General features: G+C 40.3%; 1 protein-coding gene across 9 annotated transcripts in view; it reads left to right on the top strand.

Annotated features, from left to right (window-relative positions):
* Positions 1 to 23,611, top strand: part of TNIK (TRAF2 and NCK interacting kinase) — a 406,980-nt gene that overhangs the window by 265,177 nt on the left and 118,192 nt on the right. For all 9 annotated transcript variants that reach the window (XM_070373248.1, XM_070373278.1, XM_005905573.3 and 6 more), the window contains exons 5-8: positions 5,176 to 5,286; positions 7,489 to 7,579; positions 10,095 to 10,225; positions 21,775 to 21,829. In XM_070373248.1, the coding sequence (XP_070229349.1) occupies positions 5,176 to 5,286; positions 7,489 to 7,579; positions 10,095 to 10,225; positions 21,775 to 21,829 (388 nt within the window). The remainder of the gene's footprint in view (positions 1 to 5,175; positions 5,287 to 7,488; positions 7,580 to 10,094; positions 10,226 to 21,774; positions 21,830 to 23,611) is intronic.

Here is a 23,611-nt window from a genome sequence, read left to right on the forward strand (position 1 = left end):
GAACTGATTCAAATGTATTCTTTTTAATGGCTAATACTCCATTGTGTATATGTACCACAGCTTTCTTATCCATTCATCTGCTGATGGACATCTAGGTTGCTTCCATGTCCTGGCGATTATAAACAGTGCTGGGATGAACATTGGGGTACACGTGTCTCTTTCAATTCTGGTTTCCTCGGTGTGTATGCCCAGCAGTGGGATGACTGGGTCGTATGTCAGTTCTATTTCCAGTTTTTTAAGGAATCTCCACACTGTTCTCCATAGTGGCTGTACTAGTTTGCATTCCCACCAACAGTGTAAGAGGGTTCCCTTTTCTCCACACCCTCTCCAGCATTTATTATTTGTAGACTTTTGGATCGCAGCCATTCTGACTGGTGTGAGATGGTACCTCATAGTGGTTTTGATTTGCATTTCTCTGATAATGAGTGATGTTGAGCATCTTTTCATGTGTTTGTTAGCCATCTGTATGTCTTCTTTGGAGAAATGTCTATTTAGTTCTTTTGCCCATTTTTTGATTGGGTCATTTATTTTTCTGTAATTGAGCTGTAGGAGTTGCTTGTATATTTTTGAGATTAGTTGTTTGTCAGTTGCTTCATTTGCTATTATTTTCTCCCATTCTGAAGGCTGTCTTTTCACCTTGCTTATAGTTTCCTTTGTTGTGCAGAAGCTTTTAAGTTTAATTAGGTCCCATTTGTTTATTTTTGATTTTATTTCCAATATTCTGGGAGGTGGGTCATAGAGGATCATGCTGTGATTTATGTTGGAGAGTGTTTTGCCTATGTTCTCCTCTAGGAGTTTTATAGTTTCTGGTCTTACGTTTAGATCTTTAATCCATTCTGAGTTTATTTTTGTGTATGGTGTTAGAAGTGTTCTAGTTTCATTCTTTTACAAGTGGTTGACCAGTTTTCCCAGCACCACTTGTTGAAGAGATTGTCTTTAATCCATTGTATATTCTTGCCTCCTTTGTCAAAGATAAGGTGTCCATAGGTGTGTGGATTTATCTCTGGGCTTTCTATTTTGTTCCATTGATCTATATTTCTGTCTTTGTGCCAGTACCATACTGTCTTGATGACTGGCTTTGTAGTAGAGCCTGAAGTCAGGAATTATATGCCAATAAAATGGACAACGTGGAAGAAATGGACAAATTCTTAGAAAAGTACAACTTTCCAAAACTGAACCAGGAAGAAACAGAAAATCTTAACAGACCCATCACAAGCACAGAAATTGAAACTGTAATCAGAAATCTTCCAGCAAACAAAAGCCCAGGTCCAGACAGCTTCACAGCTGAATTCTACCAAAAATTTAGAGAAGAGCTAACACCTATCCTGCTCAAACTCTTCCAGAAAATTGCAGAGGAAGGTAAACTTCCAAACTCATTCTATGAGGCCACCATCACCCTAATACCAAAACCTGACAAAGATGCCACAAAAAAAGAAAACTACAGGCCATTATCACTGATGAACATAGATGCAAAAATCCTTAACAAAATTCTAGCGATCAGAATCCAACAACACATTAAAAAGATCATACACCATGACCAAGTGGGCTTTATCCCAGGGATACAAGGATTCTTCAATATCCGCAAATCAATCAACGTAATACACCACATTAACAAATTGAAAAATAAAAGCCATATGATTATCTCAGTAGATGCAGAGAAAGCCTTTGACAAAATTCAACATCCATTCATGATAAAAACTCTCCAGAAAGCAGGAATAGAAGGAACATACCTCAACATAATAAAAGCTATATATGACAAACCCACAGCAAACAAACATTATCTTAAATGGTGAAGAACTGAAAGCATTTCCCCTAAAGTCAGGAACAAGACAAGGGTGCCCACTTTCACCACTACTATTCAACATAGTTTTGGAAGTTTTGGCCACAGCAATCAGAGCAGAAAAAGGAATAAAAGGAATCCAAATTGGAAAAGAAGAAGTAAAACTCTGACTGTTTGCAGATGACATGATCCTCTACATAGAAAACCCTAAAGACTCCACCAGAAAATTACTAGACCTAATTAATGAATATAGTAAAGTTGCAGGATATAAAATCAACACACAGAAATCCCTTGCATTCCTATACACTAATAATGAGAAAATAGAAAGAAATTAAGGCAACAATTCCATTCACCATTGCACCGAAAAGAATAAAATACTTAGGAATATATCTACCTAAAGAGACTAAAGACCTATATATAGGAAACTATAAAACTCTGGTGAAAGAAATCAAAGAGGACACTAATAGATGGAGAAATATACCATGTTCATGGTTATTTTCTTTTTATGTTAGCAGCCATTGATGATTGGTGCTTAAATCCACTAATTTATCAGAGGTTGTGAAATAGTGACATTCTAATTCCATTATGTCATTTTCATTTATCAGATGAAATATTGTTTTTGTGAAGAAAAGTTTTAGCTCTTTTATTATGTAATCACGGCGGTAAAACTTGTAAAAGAAAGGCAGTGTAAATTCTTGATTTTTTCCCCTTTATTTACCAGTTTCAGTATAAGAAATTGGTTCTTTAGTTTCTTCAAACAGTGCCAGTTATATTCTTTTTGAAGGGATTTTTTTTAATGCATTTACTTAAGCATATTCCGTGTGTTTCAAGACATTGGAGTTATTATTCTTTTTTTAAATTTTTATTTATTTATTTTAATTGGAAGCTAATTACTTTACAATATTGTAGTGGTTTTTGCCATGGGTGTACATGTGTTCCCCATCCTGAACCCCCTTCCCACCTCCCTCTTTATCCCATCCCCCAGGGTCATCCCAGTGCACCAGCCCTGAGCACCCTGTCTCATGCATCGAACCTGGACTGACGATCTGTTTCACATATGATAATATACATGTTTCAATGCTCTTCTCTCAAATCATCCCACCCTTGCCGTCTCCCACTGAGTCTGAAAGACTGTTCTTTATATCTGTGTCTCTTTTGCTGTCTCGCATACAGGGTTATCGTTACCATCTTTCTAAATTCCATATATATGTGTTAGTATACTGTATTGGTGATTTTCTTTCTGATTTATTTCACTCTGTGTAATAGGCTTGAGGTTCACCCACCTCATTAGAACTGATTCAAATGCATTCTTTTTAATGGCTGAGTAATACTCCATTATGTATATGTACCACAGCTTTCTTATCCATTCATCTGCTGATGGACATCTAGGTTGCTTCCATGTCCTGGCTATTATAAACAGTGCTGCGATGAACATTGGGGTACACATGTCTCTTTCAATTCTGGTTTCCTCGGTGTGTATGCCCAGCAGTGGGATTGCTGGGTCATATATCAGTTCTATTTCCAGTTTTTTAAGGAATCTCCACACTGTTCTCCATAGTGGCTGTACTAGTTTGCATTCCCACCAACAGTGTAAGAGAGTTCCCTTTTCTCCGCACCCTCTCCAGCATTTATTGTTTGTAGACTTTTTGATAGCAACCATTCTGACTGGTGTGAGATGGTACCTCATAGTGGTTTTGATTTGCATTTCTCTGATAATGAGTGATGTTGAGCATCTTTTCATGTGTTTGTTAGCCATCTGTATGTCTTCTTTGGAGAAATGTCTGTTTAGTTCTTTGGCCCATTTTTTGATGGGGTCGTTTATTTTTTTGGAATTGAGCTGCATGAGCTGCTTTTATATTTTTGAGATTAATTCTTTGTCAGTTGCTTCTGATTCTCAGATTATCCCATTTGGGCCAGTGAGACCTCTTAAAGTTGACTCTTTGATCCTTTCTAGCATGATCTTACAGTCTTTCGTAGCTTCCTGGCTCTCATATATGATGATTTTACAGCTTTTTGGGGCGGGTGAAGCATGCTCTTTTGTGGCACTTTTCAAATTTCTTTACAAGAGCCCCTGAGAGTTTTGTTATGCTTTATAAAATCATAAGAAGACAAATCAGAATGACACTGGAAACTCATTCAGAAAACTAATTTTATCAGTTTTTTAAATAATTTTTTGAGTTTCACCTGGGCATTTAGAAAAAAGAGAACGTTGTTTCTGCCCAAAGATTTTTGCATCCTGATGGGTTATCTTTTAGGACCTGGTGACGTGGTGCTGATGTTAGGAATGCACATTTGGACAAAGCCAAAATCATCAATGTGATTTCATTATGTCTCTATTTTAGTTCTGTTTCTAGCGTCAAGCCAGACACTGATTGCTAGTCATCCTAAACTATTTTCTTATAATTATGTTTAAAAGTACCTAATAAGCTGACTTTTGCTGAAGACTTTTGAAGAAGAGAGAGGATGTATGGAAATGGATGTGTTTTTCTAAACGTAGAAAATGAATGTAAAAGCAAATGGATTGCTTTTTTTCTTCTAGTCTCTACTTCTCCATTAAGTAAGGGAGATGTTTATTTTCTGCCTATTTTATAAAGTTGCTGAGTACTATAATGAGTTTATATTTATAGAGAACTTGGAGCTTTCTGGATGAAAGGTGCTAAATTAGGGCTTATTGTTTAGTGAATTTATCTGATATGTCCAGCCTCTTGGGAACATTTGCTGAAGTTAATTAAAAGCAGATAGTCCTCACTCTGACAGCTTACAGTGCCACTTACAAACCAATAACATAAACAGTGTGCACTTCTATTGTTCTGGCTTGGGATTGCCTAGACAGCCACAGCTCTTTCAGAGAGGGGGATGAGCCTACTTCTGTAGGAAAGATGAGCTTGACCGCTAAATGAAACCACAAGGATAGTCTCAATTCCATCTGAACCAACCTAGCTGCCCTCATTTAAAACACATACTTAGAATATGGAGATTTTCCTCAATTTCCAGTTGTAATTTTCAGTTTAGAAAATTAAAAATAATCTTTCCAGGACTTCCCTGGTGGTCCATTGGTTAAGACTTTACCTTCCAATGCAGGGGATAAGGGTTCAATCCCTGGTCAGGAAGCTAAGATCCCACATGTCTCAAGGCCAAACAAATAAAGCATTAAAAAAAGAAGCAATGTTTGTAACAAAATTCAATAAAAGCTCTAAAAATGGTCCACATCAAAAAAAATCTATCATTTGGGGAAAAATTAAAGATAAAAACTTGTTTCATATGTCATTTTATGATCACTTTTTCTTTGCAGAAATGGCATTCCAAAGCAACCAACTGGACACCTTATGCTTTCTTAACACAGTGGAAGTCTTGGAGTGCAATTATAATAATGGCCTATTTGCTTCCTTTGCCAGTTGGTGATGGAGTTTTGCGGTGCGGGCTCTGTCACTGACCTGATCAAGAACACAAAAGGTAACACGTTGAAGGAGGAATGGATTGCGTACATCTGCAGGGAGATCTTACGAGTAAGTGACAACATGGGATACCTTGGGAGGTATTGAACTTTACACTGACCTTCCACTAATTCATTCCATAATTCATGTCGGAAACCTCCTTAGAGCTTTATTCTAACAGTGATGGTGGCAGTGGTGTGTGTTGTGGTCTGTTGTTATGAAGGGAGAGCCATTCTAAATAGACTTCACAGGTGGCTCAAAAGGTAAAGAATCTGCCTGACAATGCAGGAGACACAGGTTCGATCCCTGGGTCAGGAAGATCCCCTGGAGGAGAAAATGGCAACCCACTCCAGTACTCTTGCTGGGAGAATCCCATGGACAGAGGAGCCTGGCAGGCTACAGTCCATAGGGTCACAAAGAGTCAGATACAGCTGAGCACACACACAACAAAAAAACTGGATAGGCACGTGCACTCTCATTTGAAGGGTTAGTTGGGTGATTGCCCTTAACCTGGGATTCATTTTCTTTGGAGTTTCCGGTTGGAATTCTGATTTTAGATCACAAAGATAGTTTTCCACTTAGGAGATGGATTGTTTAAAGATATTTTGGTCACTTGTTTGAATTTTCAACTTGTGAAGGTTTATAACTAATTTAAGGCTTGTATGACGTTAGCCGTTTTAGTACATAAAACCTAGTTTAACTGATTTTGCCTTAAAAAGTTTCTTTGAGACAACCTCTAAAATCGGTCGAAACAGTTGGGCAAAAATGTGCCCATCTGCCCAGTTTTGCCCACAAATTCCAGAGTCAGACAGTCTGCACAGCAGTGTCAGATTTGCTGAGTTCACTTTAGGAAGAAGATAACTGGCCATATTTTAGTTTGTTTGGATCAGTTGAATTATCTCTTGCTATTAATAAGGAGGCTACTATATGTCCACTGAACATTCCTATACTATATCTGCTTGACATTTATTTATTTGTCCTGCCTTCTTAATATAAGGGAACAAAACATAAAACTATTTCATAAATTAGAATGCTTGATATTGTAATGATGTTATTTCTCCCCAGTCTGATCCTTGGTATCATAAACTGCCTATTCAAATCCTTCTAGATACACTTGTGGAGGTACAAGCTGATTTTTAAAACATTATATGGAAATAACAAAAGGCCAAGAATAATCGAGGCAATTTTGAGAAACAAAGGTGAAAAATTTATGCTGCCAGTTTTCAGGACTTCTTATAAAGTTGCTAAGTAGTTAAGACAGGGTGGTATTGTCATAAGGATAGGCAAATGGCCAAGGAAACAGAATGGAGAGTCCATGAGCAGACCAGACCCACTTCTTCTGGTCACCTGATTTACACCCAGAGCAGTGCTACAGTGCATGGGGAAAAGTACAGAAAATAAATAAAAAATGACAACACTTGGGTATCCAGTGCTTGAGTTAGCAAGCATTGATATAATATGATTTGCTTCAGTATGCCAATTTCAGATTCCTTTAGGTTACAGTGTATCTTAGAACAAGTCTGTTTTTAGAACACATACCACATAAAAGCCAAAGTCAGGATAATTCATGGAAAAATGGAACACAATGAGGTTGAGATGTCCCTGAATAATTATTTCACATAATGAGCACAAAGTCACAAATATCATAAAGCACTAAAAATGACAGTGGTGAACATTAACAAAGGAAGTAAAAATTGCTATTTTCCTTTTTTTTTAATGTGAGACATTGGTTAAAGCTAATGGGAAATTTCTTGCTTGGTCTGAGTAATACTGTGCTTAATTAAAATTATATAATAGAAGATAACTTTTAAACTTTTAAATTCAAAAATTGCCCCCAAAAGTGGGGACTTCTGTTAAATCAGTTTTCTGTACAGAGTCGGTAGATGTTCCGGGTACCAGCTGGCGAATGCAGGTGGTCCTGACTTTTCAGAGTGCTGTTAGCTGAGACATGTGCATGTTGGAACCAGTCATATCACGGCTTGTGTGGTTCCTTGTTACCCGAGATCGAAGTTGATATGCAGGTGTTTCATTTAGCACAGCACCATGCATTGTAAGGACTGCCTGTATATTTCAGTTTATACTGATCAGTTGCTTGCAGTTTAGAATAAATGAATATTGTGCTACATTTGAATTATGACCACATGAAAGATATGAATACAATAATGAAAGGATCTCTGGGTAAGTTTGAATTTTTTGGATCATTAACATCCAAAATACATTTTTTTGCATCTGAATCTATATTCCTATTAACCTTTCCCAACTCTGTCTCTCCAGGGGCTGAGTCACCTGCACCAGCATAAAGTGATTCATCGAGATATTAAAGGGCAGAATGTCTTGCTGACTGAAAATGCAGAAGTGAAACTAGGTAAGAATAGAATCCAGGGAGCCTAGGAATTATAGGAATTGGTAGGATTGTTTCAGCTGTTTTTCTTTTTGAATAATGAATGTAAATGTATCACTGTGTATTTGGAGGTCATTGTACCTGGAATGGAAAGGAACATGTTTCTTTTCCTATTTAAAAAACATTTTTTAAAAGCACTTTTAGGAGTGAACTGGAGAACCATGTGCTTAATCAATGTGTAGAAATAATTGAGCTTACTTTTTAAGCAAAGAGCCTTTAGATTAGAAGTGGCTGACCTTGAAATGGTTTCCCATATCTTATAGTTTGTTTATGTTGTTGCTGCTGTAACAGAACAACGGTGACTTATTTTTAAATTGAAAATATCCACACACATTTAGAATAATGAATTTCCTGCTATATTCCCCTATATTTTAAGTGCTGTTTACATCGATTTCATTATTACCTAGGGCACCTGTACAAAATGGATGCTTGATATTCTACTTTACACACATATTGATTATCCCACTTCCGTCTGCCAGAGTTATCAGTGAGGGAATCCTTTTCTCTGGTCCTTTCCATTAGAGCCCTTCCCACAATAAATCTGGGATTTTCCAGATGAGGTAGAGAATGCCCACATGCATTTGACTGCTTGATGTATACAAGTAAGAGCATACATTGACAGATATCCTATAAGAGATGCAATTTGTCTTCTAGAAAAGAATCACTGTCCATGATTGTTTCTTTTCAAAGAGACTTAACTATCTCCTATGTTTATATCCCAAACATTCGCTCTTGCCTTTTTGTTAAAATATACAATTTCCATTTTTTTTCTTAGTTAGCATTTGGGGCCAAGCTTTCATCTCATGAATATTCTCTTTTAAAACAAAAGCATACATTAGGTAGGGAAAACCTTTACATATGTACTGACTACATAAGCTATCCTCAGAATGTTCACTCATCACTATTAACAGTTACTTGTGAGGGACTGTTATGTTCCAGATCATGTACAAAATGCTTGAAGGCAGATGATTTCACTTAAACATTACAGCAGCTCCACGTGACTCTCAGCATCCTCATTTTATGGATTAAGAAAATGAAGCTCCAAGAGGTTTGTCTACTAGGTCACATACGAATAAGTGTCAGAAATGAGATGCAAATTTAGGCAGTCTGACTGTGGAAACTTAGCTGATTACCACTGTATTTGCATCCTCTAAACACTCTCCTTTATGGTCCAAGCTTGCCTTTTATTTAACACCTATTTTTGGTCCTCCATGGAGCCCTGATATAACCAGATATAACTCCTTGTGCTTTTCTCATTGATGTACTTTATCCATTTATATTAATATATGCAATTTAAACATATACATTCACTAGAGATTATCATGGGCTTCCCTGGTGGCTCAGATGGTAAAGAATCTGCCTGCAATGCAGGAGACCTGAGTCGGGAAGATCCCCTGGAGAAGAGCATGGCTACCCATTCCAGTATTCTTGCCTGGAGAATTCCATAGACAGAGGAGCCTGGCAGGCCACAGTCCTTGGAGTCACAAAAAGTCAGACACAATAGAGCAACTAACACACACACACACACACACATAGATTACTATACTAAATTAAGTAAGTCAGACAGATATCATATGATATCACTTATGTGTGGAATCTGAAAAAAAATGATGCAAGTAAACTTATTTACAAAACAAATAGACCCACAGACATAGAAAATAAACATGGTTATCAAAAGGAAAAGGTGGGGGAGGGATAAATTAGGAGGTTGGGATTAGCATGTGCACACTGCTATATATAAAATAGATAATCAACAAGGACCTACTGCATAGCACAGGGAACTCTACTCAGTACTCTGTAATAACCTATAGGGAAAAGAACCTGAAAAAGAGTAGACCTGTGTATATGTATAACTGAATCACTTAGCTCTACATCTGAAACTAGCAGAACATTGTAAATCAACTATACTCCAATCTAAAATAATTGAATATACGTATTTAATTTAACTGCAGTCACAGTAGTGAAAAGGAAGAAGCATCCTGAGTGCCCTCAACAGATGAACGGGTAAACAAAATGTGGCACCTACAGACAGTGGAATAATACTCAGTCTTAAAAAGGGAGAACATTCTAATGCATGCTGCAACATGCATTAACCTTTGAGGACATGACATTAAGTAAAATAAGCTAGTCTCTAAAAGACTAATACTGCATGATTCCACTTATATGAGGTATCTGTCTATAGTAGACAGATTCATAGAAACATAAAGTAGAATGGTGCTTTCAAGGCACCTGGGGCAGGAGGGAGAAAGAGGAGTTAGTGTTTAATGGTTCAATTGAGGAAGATGAAAAAGTTCTGGAGTTGGATGGTGGTTATGGTTGCACCGGAAACTGAATGTACTTAATACCACAACACTGTCCACTATGAAGTGGTTAAAGTGGTAATTTTATGTTGTATATTTTACCACAATAAAAAAATATTCATTTTATCACCATATAAGACCTTCGATCACAAACTATTCATTTGTCTTCCCTTAACTAGTGGACTTTGGAGTCAGTGCCCAGCTTGATCGAACAGTGGGCAGGAGGAATACCTTCATCGGAACACCCTACTGGATGGCGCCAGAAGTTATTGCCTGCGATGAAAACCCAGATGCCACGTATGATTTCAAGGTGTGTCTTCTTACTCTTCATAAGTTTCCAGGCATGCCTAAACATCTCCCTCTGAGACTTGTAGAGAATTTGCTCATGGCTTTGGTCTTGTGATTTGTATAATCCAAAGGGAAAACTAAAAGACATTTCTTGAGTTTAAAATTATGACATTCAAATGAGAATCTTTTTAACAAACTCACCCATCATATCTCATTGCCTATTTGTACAAAAAATATGTATATGTATATATATATTTAAACCATTTTCTATGTTCTTTTAACCTTCTCTTGCTTCTTACTAGAAAATAGATTTCTATTTTGGTTGTAGTTTAGATTTTTGGCAAAGCATATGTATTCTGAGAGCTTTTTATGTTAAAAGAAATCAAGACATGAGTTTGTTTTCTTAGGTCATCTTTTTCTGGTTAAAAACAATTATATTTAGTCATTTCTACATAGTTCAAAGTTTAATTATTAGAGTTTCTTTTCAAAATGAGAGAGAATCAGATAGGTTGGTAGCTACTTTACAGTGTTTCTATAGCCTATTGCCATGTTTGATAGAAATTTGATTTGTGGCTTGACGTTTTGTATCATCAACTGGAAAATTGCTAGTAACTCAAAGCAGTGTTTAAGTGGAAAGGTGTAAGTTTTCTCCTCCAAGAAGCCTCCTCTTTTCCACAGGTGCATGGACTTTTCACCAAAGGACTTTAATGATTACTTTGAAATACCCTCATCTTACGGATGTGGGAACTCCACAATGCACACCCAGTTGGTGTCTTCTCACAGACTTGGCCCCCATATCTCCAAGCTCTCTGTTCAGAGATTTTCCTAAATATTACCATGTTTCTCTATGATGCACTCCTACATAAATATATATAGGAGTATAAGTATCCAATATATAAAATATAAATGTCCAATTTACCAACAAAACAGCCTCTGAAGAATATATTTGAAGAATTCCTCTATTAAAGAACATTTTTAGTTCTCCACATATGGTGTTATTATTGAAATCAGGTCACAAAGATGCAAACATTGCAATGTCTTTGGGACCCAGTGTCTCAGGGCACTGACAAAATTATTTGCCTCTTTGGAGAAATGCAAGTTTGAAGGTCTAAAAACAAAATAATCTTCTGTAAATTTCTTCCTTCTTTCACAGTTAGTCACTGTAATAACCTGACAACAATCTGTCTGAACGCAGCTGCCAAGTTAAAAATTAATCTTTTGCCAAAATAAATGTCATTTATTTCAACTGTTAATGATAAGCACATTTAAATAATTTAATTTGCAAATCCCTTCAGAGGAGCCACTACAAAATATATGTCCCAGACCAGATATGTGTACCATGATTGGCTATAAGCAATTCTTCAAACTATAGTTATACTTAACAAGTGCTAACTGGTCTATATCTTGGCCACAGATATTTTAAATTGCTTTATAACATACCATAGAGAATCAGAGTGTTTCAAACATTTAATCTCATTTTAGCCTGTAAGTATTTTGTCTGCCTATAATATATATGGGACTTTTGTTCTATGGCATAAAATAGATCCCTGTGACTTAGCTATTTTCAGTAGAGTGTCTAGAAGAGGACTCCTCTGATCAAGCCGAGGCTTGGAAGTAAACTGATATCTTGAATCTCTTTCTTCAGATTATGGTTTATAGTCAGATTAAGGAATATAGCTTGGGGTTGGTGAAAAATTTTTGAGCCTAATGCATAATCCTAGTGTGAACAAAGCCTGATGCATAATCATAGGTGTGGACAAAGCCTGATGTATAGCCGTAGGTGTGGATAAAGCCTGATGTATAACCGTAGGTGTGGATAAAGCCTGATGCATAACCGTGGGTGTGGACAAAGCCTGATGCATAACCGTGGGTGTGGACACAACCTGATGTATGAATAACAGGGAGCATCGTGCTGCACTGGGACATTTCAGAGGTGCTGGAAGGTCCTGAGACACTAGGAAATCAAAGATTAATTTCTGTGTTTTTTATTAAAAAATAAAGGATCATGATGAGAGAACAAATTCAACCATATCAGCCATTTTACACCTTCAGTGCAACTTACTTTGTTTGGATTGTCATAAACGTAGGTTGTGTAAGAGGAGGAAGTCATGGCAAGAATATGAGCTTCGCTGGCCACTTGTCATGAGTTAAAGAAGGAGCACAACCAAAGGGTGGATTAGGAAGACCAAGCAGAAAAGAAGATTTGGGGGTTCTCTGAAGATTCGTTCCAACCACCTTGCAGTTTTTCTGTGGATCAGAGAAGCTATACTTTAAATAATCTTGCTACTTCTTTCTCAGCATCAGATCTTATTCTTTTTTTCTGTTTAGTGTTCTTAGGAATGTGGCCAGTCACCAGGAGACAGCTCAACAATACATCGACTTTCAAAACCATTTATTCATTCACTCAGTGTGTATTTATTGAATACTCACTATGCAAAAGGAATTAGCCACGCTCTACCTGTATATGCAGTTTTTTCCTAGAAAGTCCATTTGCGACTTTATCAAAGTTCAGTGGTTTGTTGCTGTGTTTGGTTGTCCATTTGACCCAGGGTGTATCCTAGCCTCAGAGACTGACCCTAGCACTCGAGTCTCTCACCTGCTGTGGGCATGTTTAGAATAAAAGTTAAGTTGAAGGCCACTGGGCTTTGTCAGGTTTTCTTTCACAAAAGCCCTTTCTTTCCAATAAAGACAAAATGCAAAGGAATATAGTTTGGTTTTATTATTTATTTCTTTTTTTAAAGATTTTTTTCATTTCCTTCTGGCTGTACTGTGTCTCTGTTGCTGTGCGGGCTTTTCTCTAGTTGCAACAGGCAGGGGCTAGTCTCTAGTCATGGCGCCAGGCTTCTCCTTGAGGAGGCTTCTCTTGCTGCGAAGCATGGGCTCCAGGGCACTCCACTTCAGTAGCTGCAGCTCCTGGGCTCTAGGGCACAGACTCAATACAGTACACATAGAGGTGCACAGGCTTATCTGTTCTGCAACATGTGGGATCTTCCCAGGGCAGGGATTGAACCTGTGTTTCCTGCATTGTCAGGCAGATTCTTTACCATTGAGCCACCAGGAAAGCCCCTGAGTATTATTTTATTTGCCTAATGTCTTTAGAAACTGCTGTGTTTTTTTTAAACTATAGCAATTCAGTAAAATAGGAGCTTCTATATAAGAAAATAGGCTGAAGAGCCCATGCTTTTTCTTGCAGTCTGGTTTTATCTGATACCTGCTGGGCACAGTATGCCACTGCCTGAAAGTAGCCCCTACCCTAAGGAGGAGCCAGAATCTCACCCTTTCCCCTAGAGCCCTTCCTTTCTTGTTTTCAGAAAATCTGTCAAAACACTTCAAGCAAAAGGCAAGGTTTCATTTTCCTGATAAGTACGTGGGGCAATAATGAAAGCTTGCTCATTTAATAATAAGCATTCAAAAGACTTGGAATTAATAAAGCTGTTCAAAATTCCTAGGCTGTTTAAATTGTTATTTTTTTAACTTGAATTTCATTTCAGTTAGATGGGATTTGCCGAGTGTTTTATAGTCCTATGTATTTATTGCTTTGACAGAACTACTCACTGACGGACGTTCTCTGTGGGCAGGAGCCCATTCGTAGTTGAATAAAGACTGGCACAGCTGCCCACAGGAATACTACACAGCCATCTGAACAATGAGATAGTGTATATGTTGAAGTTGGGCAGATTCCAAGATACAGTGTGAGGTACACAAAGCAGCTTACAGTACGCATAGTAGAGTCTGGTTCGCCCCTACCTGATGGATGGATGGATGTGGATGGAGAAATTAAACTTCTTTTTTTAAACTTTTTATATTGAAGTATAACTGATTGACAGTGCTGTGATAGTTTCAGGTGGGCGGCAAAGGGACTCAGCCATACATACACATGTATCTGTTCTCTCCCAAGACTCCCCTCCTGTCCAGCATGCCACTTAACATTGAGCAGAGCTCCCTGTGCTACACAGTAGGTCCTTGTTGGTTATTCATTATAAACAGAGCAGAATTTTTGTGTTAAACTTTTTATTTTATATATCTTTCTGTAACTGTTCTAGTTTTTTAAACCGTAAACTGGTGATGCTTTTACAGCAACTTAGTCAAGTAAGAGAAGTATGGTGAAATGGTGTATCCCCTCAACCCCACCACCATCCACTGGCCTGATCTGTGCTCATGTCATTTGTTATCTGCCTAAACTCTGAGACTTTGCACACAGGTGCTGTGGACCATTTAAAGACGTAGATGTCTCCTGCAGGGTTTGGGTGAGTATTGTGCTCTGGCTGTAGAGCAAGTACTCATTCTCTTGTGTTACAGATAATTGGCTTTATTCAGACAGAATGAAAAGGACCCCTGAAGGTAAGAGGCTCAGCTGGAGAGAAAGTGAGCACTTGCCTAGCCAGGGAGCATCACCAAGGTGTATGTGATGTGCTTTGTGAGAGGATGATCTTCACATTGCAGAATGAGGTTTGCCTCTCACATGAGGCCTGACCTCTGTCTACTGAAATTTCAACAAAGCTCCCGTCCCCGTGTGACAGGAAGAAAGGATGATATAGACACCACCGTTACTGTTCCTGGCAGAGACAAACTTCTATCCAGCATATTCCTCATGCTGCATGTTCACACCCACTTGCGTAGGACTTTTTAGTCGGACATACTACCACCCCATCCAGGCTCTCAGTTGATCCCCAGGTGAAGAAGATAACCTGTTCATCCAATATTTTCCCTATGGTCACATTACAAATGTATATGAACAAGGAATTCTGGGGGAGATGAGATTATGAATAACTACCTCTAAAAAAGGCTGAGCACCAAAGAATTGATGCTTTCAATTTGTGGTGCTGGAGAAGACTCTTGAGAGTCCCTTGAACAGCACGGAGAACAAACCAGCCAATCCTAAAGGAAATCAATCCTGAATATTCATTGGAAGCCTTGATGCTGAAGCTAAAGCTACAATACTTTGGCCGCCTGATGCAAAGAACTGGCTCACTGAAAAAGACCCTGATGCTGGGAAAGATGGAAGGCAAGAGAAGAGGGGAGCAACAGAGGATGAAACAGTTGTATGGCATCACCCATTCAATGGGCATGAGTTTGAGCAAACTCCGGGAGATAGTGAAGGCCAGGGAAGCCTGGTGTGCTAAAGTCCATGGGGACGTGAAGAATCAGACATGACTGAGCAACTGAACAACCTCTGCTTGAATGACCTCAGTCACCCTGATCTCACCACCTTGGTTCTGTTTATATATAATGTAGTGTATATGATGTAGGGCATGTCAGGCCTTTGAGGTTGGATAGGATTGGTTTAAAATGTAGACATCACTTCCTTGCACTGTATAACTTCAGGGAAGTTATTTAACCTTTCTGAGCCTCTGTGGGAGTATATGACAAGGCTCTATTAGAATAAAGTGAACTGACATATATTAAGGAATTAATTCACTACCATTTGATAAGTAGTCAATGTATGGTAGTTAATATTCATGTTTATGTTTCATCTGAAGGTACTGCCATTTGGAGACATTTTGACCTAAAACAAATCCCAGGAATATCATAGAATTTGAGCCACCTATTTGTACTACACACCTCTAATTTTCGACTTGCATTGAGCCACAATCTGCTTCTCTACTTACACCTCTAGATTAAGGTGCTGCCCTTAGGGACCACATAAAATAAATTCATTTTGCTTTTTCCAGGTGTAGCATTTCCAAAAGGAAAATAAGTTGCATGTTGAAAGACTGATTTCTGGTCTTCGTTTAAAAAAAAAAGACTGATTTCTTGGTCTTGGCAAAACTTGGTAGACTCTACTACACCAATTGCACCTGTTATGAAGCTCTTGTTTGTGAGCTCTAGACCACCCTGCTAGCTTCTGCTCAGGGGTGATGGGGTCAGGACTCAGCCAACCCCATTTCTGCTTGGCCATCGGGGTAGCTCGCAAGGCTGGAGGAAGAAGGACACACCTTTTCCTGTTTGCTTCCTCTAAGCTTCCTGTTTACTCCTGTAACATCCCAGAAACATCTCTGAGTACCAGGGCTCCTTGTTACTCACCGGTTTGCTCGTTGAACTGCCAGTCAGTGATAATTGGACCTCAGGCTTTGTCTGTGCCAGTATTTGTTAAATACCCACTGTGTACACTGCTTGTGTTAGGAACTTTGCATATATACCTTGTTTTTTAATTGTTACTATTTTTAATATTTTTTTTATTCACTTGGCTGTATTGGGTCTTAGCTATGGCACATGGGATCTTTCGTTGTATTGCTCAGATCTCTAGTTGTGGCACATGGGCTCAGTTGTTGCGGCACGTGGACTTTGCTCTGAGGCATGTGGGATCTTCATTCCCCAACCAGGGACCAACGCATGCCCTGCATTGCAAGGCAAATACTTAACCAGTGGACCAGCAGGGAAGTATCCTGCATATCTTACTGAATTCTCGTGTTAACCGTGCAAGATAGGTGTTCTATTCGTGCTACAAGTGAGGACATCAGTTCAGAGGGTCGAGGGGGGTCACCCCAGGTCTGCTCGCTACACGTGTTCTTTCTACCTTTCAGGGCACACTGGGGCTCTTCTCCTGCCTGCCCCCACCCCCCCACCTCTCTCTCCTTGTATGGCTGGTTCAGCCTTCTGAAAGTCCTCTTCACTTGTTGAGCAACCCAGCCCCAAGAGGAATGGCCTCTTGTGATGTTCAAGTTCCTCTGTGCCAGCTAGCCCCCCACCAGCCAGAAGTTGCGTGCTTGCCGCTGCCTTCTCGGAGGCACTAGAATTTGTCTCTGTTCTGTTGGTGATGCGCACAGTACTGGGCTATTAATCATGCTGCCGCCAGGCTGCGCAGCACCTCTAGAATAATGAATTACCCAACCCCTGCCAGAATGAGTCACTCCACGGCCACGGAGGAAACTTATCTCTCCCAACTCTCTCCTCATCTTGTTTCTCCCTCTTCCCTCTCTCGTCTCCTGTGATCTGTCTTGCCAGTTGTAATTGGAACATTTTCTCCCGTATTTAAGTTCTGAAGTGTCTCTGGGACTTGCTAATATATCCAAAGGCTTAAATAAGGCCCGTCAAGGACGTTTATTGCTTTCTAGCATGGGCAGTTAAGCATAGCTTACAAGCAGCTCTGGGTATATATGGCCAGGAATATAAATGTTCCTTTTGGAATACAAGAGAATCCCAGAAAGGGGGAAAAAAAAAAAAGATCCTAATAATGATATCAAATGAAGGCTTAAAGAAGAAATAATCTCTGGCCTGGTCACGTGACAAAGGATGCACCGGAGTTGGGATGTTGTGATCTTGCGTTTGAAGGGGTTGTTTGGCGGGGTTGGGGAAAGCAGCCAGAGAGAGAATCTGAGATACTGTGTACTGAATGAAGGAAACATCACTCTTTCACTAACCCTTCCTGCTCCTGGTGGCATAAAGGGAGGATCTCCCAACAACTGGGACCTCTCTTTTTCCTTACTATCGAAATATGCTTCCTCACGTGATTGCTCCATACATACGATCACTAAGAAATGTTTTTAGGCATACTTACATTTCTTGTGTCACCAGGAGTCTGGAGGAAGGCAGGTGAGTGTTGATTGATGTCTTCAAAACATGGGCTCCTACCTTCCTGCCCTGTCAGCCTTAGTTTGTCGACTTACTGCCTCATGGTTGCAAGATGGATGCTGTAACTCCAGATGGCATGTTTGTATTCAAGGCACTAAGAAGTGGGAAAGAGTTGTCAAGACACCAGCTGTATTTGTCATTTATTTCAGGAAAAGCAAAAGCTTTCCCAGAAGATGTTTGCCTGGGTCTCAGCAGCCAGAACTAGGTCACTTCCTTGACTGCCATCCTTAGCTGAGGGAAATCTGGATACCGAGTTTAGCTTTCCTATGCACTGAAATGGAGGCAGCAAGGGCAGTGCAGATTGAAACGCCTGTTGGGTTAGCCAACAGACAGTACTGGCCACAGCCAATTCGAGGGAAGCCATAGAAGGCTACACTGGGCAGGCAAAGGCAGTCTTACCTCACAGTGGAAGACAAGGACATGATGAATTATTCTTGAGCCCGCTGTGTACCGGGTTTTGTGTTAGGCAGCATGCCTGCGTACATACACGTCACAATTGTCTATTGTGTAGTGGAAAGCTGAGCTCTGTGCGGTCTTCTGGATGCAGTTAAATTAGGAACCTGAACTTGAATCTGGGTCTGTCTGACTTATTCACACTGCCTCTAGGAAGTTGAGCACTGGTTTAGGATGCACCTCACTGAATCTCAACACCTTCATCTGAGTCACCAGCACTTTAAGGTACCTGTAGACAAAGGAGGAATCTGAAGTGATTATTTTATGGGTCCCTAATAAGGTTCTTAAAGTGAGTTATTAGGTTCTTACATTGTGATGATAGTTTAAAAAAAGAACTAGCCTGGGAGGCAGGAGACCCAGCTCTGATTAAAACCTGGTGCTTAGTTGCTCTGTGATCTTAAGTCATTTTTTCTCCTCTGTGAAATGAAAAGTTGGACTAAATGACCTACAAAAGGTCTAAGGGACTTTCCTGGTGATCCAGTGGTTAAGACTCTGCATTCCCACTGCAGAGGGCACAGGTTCAATCCCTGGTCAAGGAACTAAGGTCCCACATGTTGTGTGAACAAAAACAAACAAACAAAACCATCCTTCTACTGAGGGTCTAGCCTTAAGACACTTAGGTTTTGCTCCTTTCTCTCATGTGTCTATTCACTCGACAAGTATTTATGAAGTACCTACTATGTGCCGGGCACTGTTTTAATACTATGTACCAGTCAACAAAGCAAAGATTCCCTGCCCTTGTGGACTTCATGATCAAGTGCGTGTGTTGTGGGCAGAGGACACAAACAGTAAACAAAAAAACATAATAAATTAGTGATGAGTCAATTACACAGTTGTCAGAAGGTGATCAGTTCTCTGGGGAACAAAAGTGGGAAAGGGGGAGGGGTCTGGCCACGCTGGGAGAGAGGTTGGGTGGTCCTCACTAAGAACAAAGCATCTGAGCAAAGCCTTTCGTGGAGGGGAGAGAGTCAGTCCATACATGATTAGGGTCAGTGCTGCAGGCAGAGGGAATATCTGAAGCAAAAACCCTAAGGTAGGAGTTTGTGTGAGTTTTCTGAGCCATCTTCTTCCCCTGTCTGAAGACTAGCCTGGAGCTTTTCTCATCCCGGTTCCATCACTTTCTTTCAGCTATGTTGGCTTTCAAACCAGTTCAAGCTTCCTAGACTTGAAAGCCATTTAATTTGACTTTGCTATGGCAGGTGGGGACAGAGAGCCCAGCCACTGCCTTCGTGTTTGCATCTCGGTTCACAATGCACAAACACTCGGTTTCCCAAGATGCTGGATAGGTGGTAGGAGACCTGCCGAGGCCTGGAGTCTTAACAGAACAGCCCAATCCCTCCGCCATTTCCAGACTGTTTTCTGTTGAATGCCTCCCGTGCAGTAAGTGAGTCAGGGTTTTCGTCATGTTCCCCAATGATTGTCTGTGTCAGTGAACCATCATGTTCTGGTACAAGAGAGCTGTGTGTTCATCTTTACAGTTGCTGCTCTTGAGCCAGCCTGTGAGGGATGGGCTGGGCTTTCCCCATTAGCTCCAGAAAGAACCTCAGTGAGCAAGACCAGCAGCCTGCGGGAAGATTTAGCAAAGCGCCAGGCTGTGCCACTCTTGTCTGTGTGTGTGTGTGTGTGTGTGTGTGTTCAGCGACACATTTGAATATACCTTGAAATGGAACAAAGAAAGGATGATAAAGTGATGTTCTATGCAGAGATGTTCTTGGAATCTGGGCAGTGGTTTTGTGCAGGTGCATTATTATCTCCAAATAGACTGAGAACTTGTAACATTTATATGGACAGGTTCATGGGCTCGTGAATTAAAGAATCCCTGCTTGGTCCTAGTGTGGGGTTAGGATGTGCCCCAGCCACCTGCTCTAAGGTAGATCACATTTTAGGCAAGAGTCTAGATCCCCTTGAAAGTCCTGTTCAGGTTGTATGGGCCTCAGTTCAAATACTGAACAGGCCTAGGTGTCACCCACAGGATATTGAGAAGTTTAGTTCTAGGGAATGGCTCAGGGAGGAGTTCATAGTTCTCTTCCAGTTACATCTCCTTGACGTGTGACCTTGACATTTGCTTGGTGGGCAAGGGAACTTAACTTTGATCTCTGAAATCTTGTGAGGTTACAGGTGAGAATTTAGAATGATATACAAAATGCAACGTATATTTAAAAAGAAAGGGAGCATGAGAGTCTTCATCAGGATTGTGAACTATTGAACCAAGTGTTACGTGTGTTGTCTTAGCAGTGTTTTTGGCACTTCCTGGCTTGGTTTTCCCTTCTCTCGATTTGCTTCCCTTCTATGCACTATTTAGAAACAGTTGAGCGATGTGCACAGAGTGGGGGAGAAGCATATTGTTCAAGATTGCATAGGTCGAGGTGGAGGCATTAGCCTAGAAAATTCTGATAAGAGCATGAAAGTTAATCTGAGAATAAGAAAGACAATAAGGGTTTAGGATTTCTGTTTTGCATATGTGTCTATTTACCAGATAAAAATATATGGTAATATTGTTCATTCATTTAACAAATATAACGAGCACCCACTACTCAGTGCTCTATTCTAAGCACTGAGATACAGCAGTAGACAAAACTAAACAAAAGCTTCCCCACCCTCATGTTGTTTGGTTAAATGATATGAATTGCTGGGCTTTTTTGTAGGTTAAAAACAAATGACTATAAATACTGTATGATCTAGCATCTACTACATGGTCTTTCCACTCTTAGGTCTTTATTTAAAAGAGATAAGAGCATACATCCATACAAAGGCTTGCACATGAGTATTTGTAGCAGCTTTATTTTTAATGGCCTTGACTGGAAACAACCCAAATGTCCATCAACAAGTGAATGAATAAACGAATGGTAGCATCTGCGTTGGTGCGGTGGAGCACTACTCGGCAGTAAGAAGGACTGAAGTACTAATATGGAAGGCAACATGGATGGATCTTAAGTACAATATGTTAAGCGAAAGAAACCAGGAGGTTTCATTCTATACAAAACTTTAGAAGATACAGACTAATCCACAGTAACACAAAGCAGATCAGTGTGTGCCTTGGAACGGGAACTGGGGTCGGGGACAGAAGGGCAGGAAATGGAGACTGCAAAGGGGCAAGTGAGACCTTTTGGGGAGATGAATGTGTTTGCTGCCTTGCCCATGCTGATGGCTTCACAGGTGTACGTGAACACCAAACCCTTTCAATTGGTACACTTGGGAGTATGTGCAATTAATTACTTGACAGTTTTATTTCAGTGAAGGTATTAAAAACAGTCAAACAGCAGCAGTTTCTTGTGGTTCAATCAGTAGGGAAATCTTAGTGATGAATTAATGTTTGAAACCTTCTATTTGTTGTTCATACATGTATGGAAAACTCACCATGTGTCAGGCACCATGAAAGGTATTATCAACGAGGAGCAAACAAGGCTGTTTTTGCCTGAAGTAGGTTTGAAAAGAGATGGCTGGACAGCTCTCCCATAGGCAGTTCTGAAGCAGTTGCCTGGTTTAGCCCAGGGAGCCTTTGTTGACTGCATTTACCCATGCTTCCGTGCCTTCCTTGTTTTACAGAGTGACCTGTGGTCTCTGGGAATCACCGCTATCGAGATGGCAGAAGGTGCTCCCCGTAAGTACCTTCCTCTGGGTGAAATCTGTTGCTGGCCTGCTCTGCAGGTGCGGATGCTTCCTTGCCAGTAGCTTTACTTCTGCTACACCGAGCCCTGCGTGGACTCAAGCTGGCGTACCGAGAAAGCAGAGTCGTCTAAATCAACCAGGAATCCATTCATTTCAGAGTGGTGTGAGGATTTGTATTTATGAGGGGAGACCAGAAAGGAGAGCAGAGCAGACTCTGAGAAGTCTTGTCTGTCTTATATACTCAGTGTATAGTCTAGTCTTCAGCTACTCTTCACCTGTAGTCAAACTGGGACTAAACCACAGAGAGTGTAAACACCAACATATCAGAAATGCAGAGCTGATTTTCAGGGCATGGGTTATGGGAACACTTATACTCAGTTGCTCTCATTCCTATTAAAATACTAATGGTTAGGTTGTTAGATTTCCCTGCTTATTTGAGACAGAGTGAGCAGGGCTCTGGCTACCCAAAGAACCTCCGCAGTTCCTGGGAATCTGGAGCATTGGCCCCACCGAGACCCTCCCCAGCTGCGTGGTCGTCACCTCTGAGACTCCATTCAGGAAGTGCAACTGACCAGGGACAGCTGCCACGATCGCTCCTCCCAAGGGCCACTCCCCTCCAGTGACCAAGAGTGGCAGGGATATAAGGCAGAGCCTTTCCTGGAAGACAGGGGGCTCCTTGGAAGGCAGCTTTCACTCCTTAGTTTCCCTCCTTGATTGCCTTCAACTGCAGGACAGCCTAGCACCCTTCCACCTGCTGTTTCTCCCTCCCACCTTCACTGCCATCAGACTTCATAGCAATCTGACAACTCTCCCAGCCTTCCTTGGCTCCTTTGCTATTTCCTTTCAGGCAGGAGTTTCCTCCAGTGATATTTTCTCATGTTTACTATCACCTTAGTGTCTTCCTCTTCAGAAGACCTGGACCAAAACAGGCCCTACGTTAGTATGACGAGTCATTGTGCTCATATGACTTTTTACCCTTGAGTTATCGTGGTATTCTTATTTCTCACTCCAGAATTAGTAGAATTCACCTGTAGCATGACTAGAGTGTTTGTTGACCAAATGTCCCTTATCCACAATGCTGGTAGGCATTTATGAATCAGAAAGATAATATTGGCAGTCTTGAAACTGTATCATCATGCTTAATGAGCAGTTACTGCCTGTGTGCTCCATCATGTCCGACTCTTTGGGAGTCCCCAGACTGTAGCCTGCCAGGCTCCTCTGTCCATGGGATTCCCCAGGCAAGTATAGTGGAGTGGGTTGCCATTTCCTCATCCAGGGATCTTCCCAACCCAGAGATTGAACTCGTGTTTCCTGCATCTCTTTCCTTAGCAGGTGGATTCTTTACCACTGAGCCACCTGAGAAGCCCCTAATGAGTAGTAGGAAGGAGCTAAAAATGAACTTTCTCCCAGCAGAATCCTTTAGCTTTGGGGGAGAATGTGTTCTTATTCTAGGCACACAGGAAACGATATTCCCAGATGTTTGAAGAGTAAACTAGTGAAATATTCTCATTGAATAGAATGTGTGAGTGTTTTTACTATAAATGATAATGTCATCTTTACAATGTGAGATATTTTTATGAGTCTTCTACCAGACTTCCTTTGCCTTAATCCTCTGGTCTTCCTGGGGCCATTGAACAAAACCAACCAAACAAACAAAACCCATCATGAAAAGCCTGAAAGCCATTCAAGGTATTTATCAATACAGAGAGAAAGGTGTTTTGGTGTAGTGCTTTATACTCCAAAAACCCATGTATTAATATTAATAGATAACACT

The sequence above is a fragment of the Bos mutus genome, chromosome 1 (assembly GCF_027580195.1).
Source record: "Bos mutus isolate GX-2022 chromosome 1, NWIPB_WYAK_1.1, whole genome shotgun sequence".
Lineage (NCBI taxonomy): Eukaryota > Metazoa > Chordata > Mammalia > Artiodactyla > Bovidae > Bos > Bos mutus.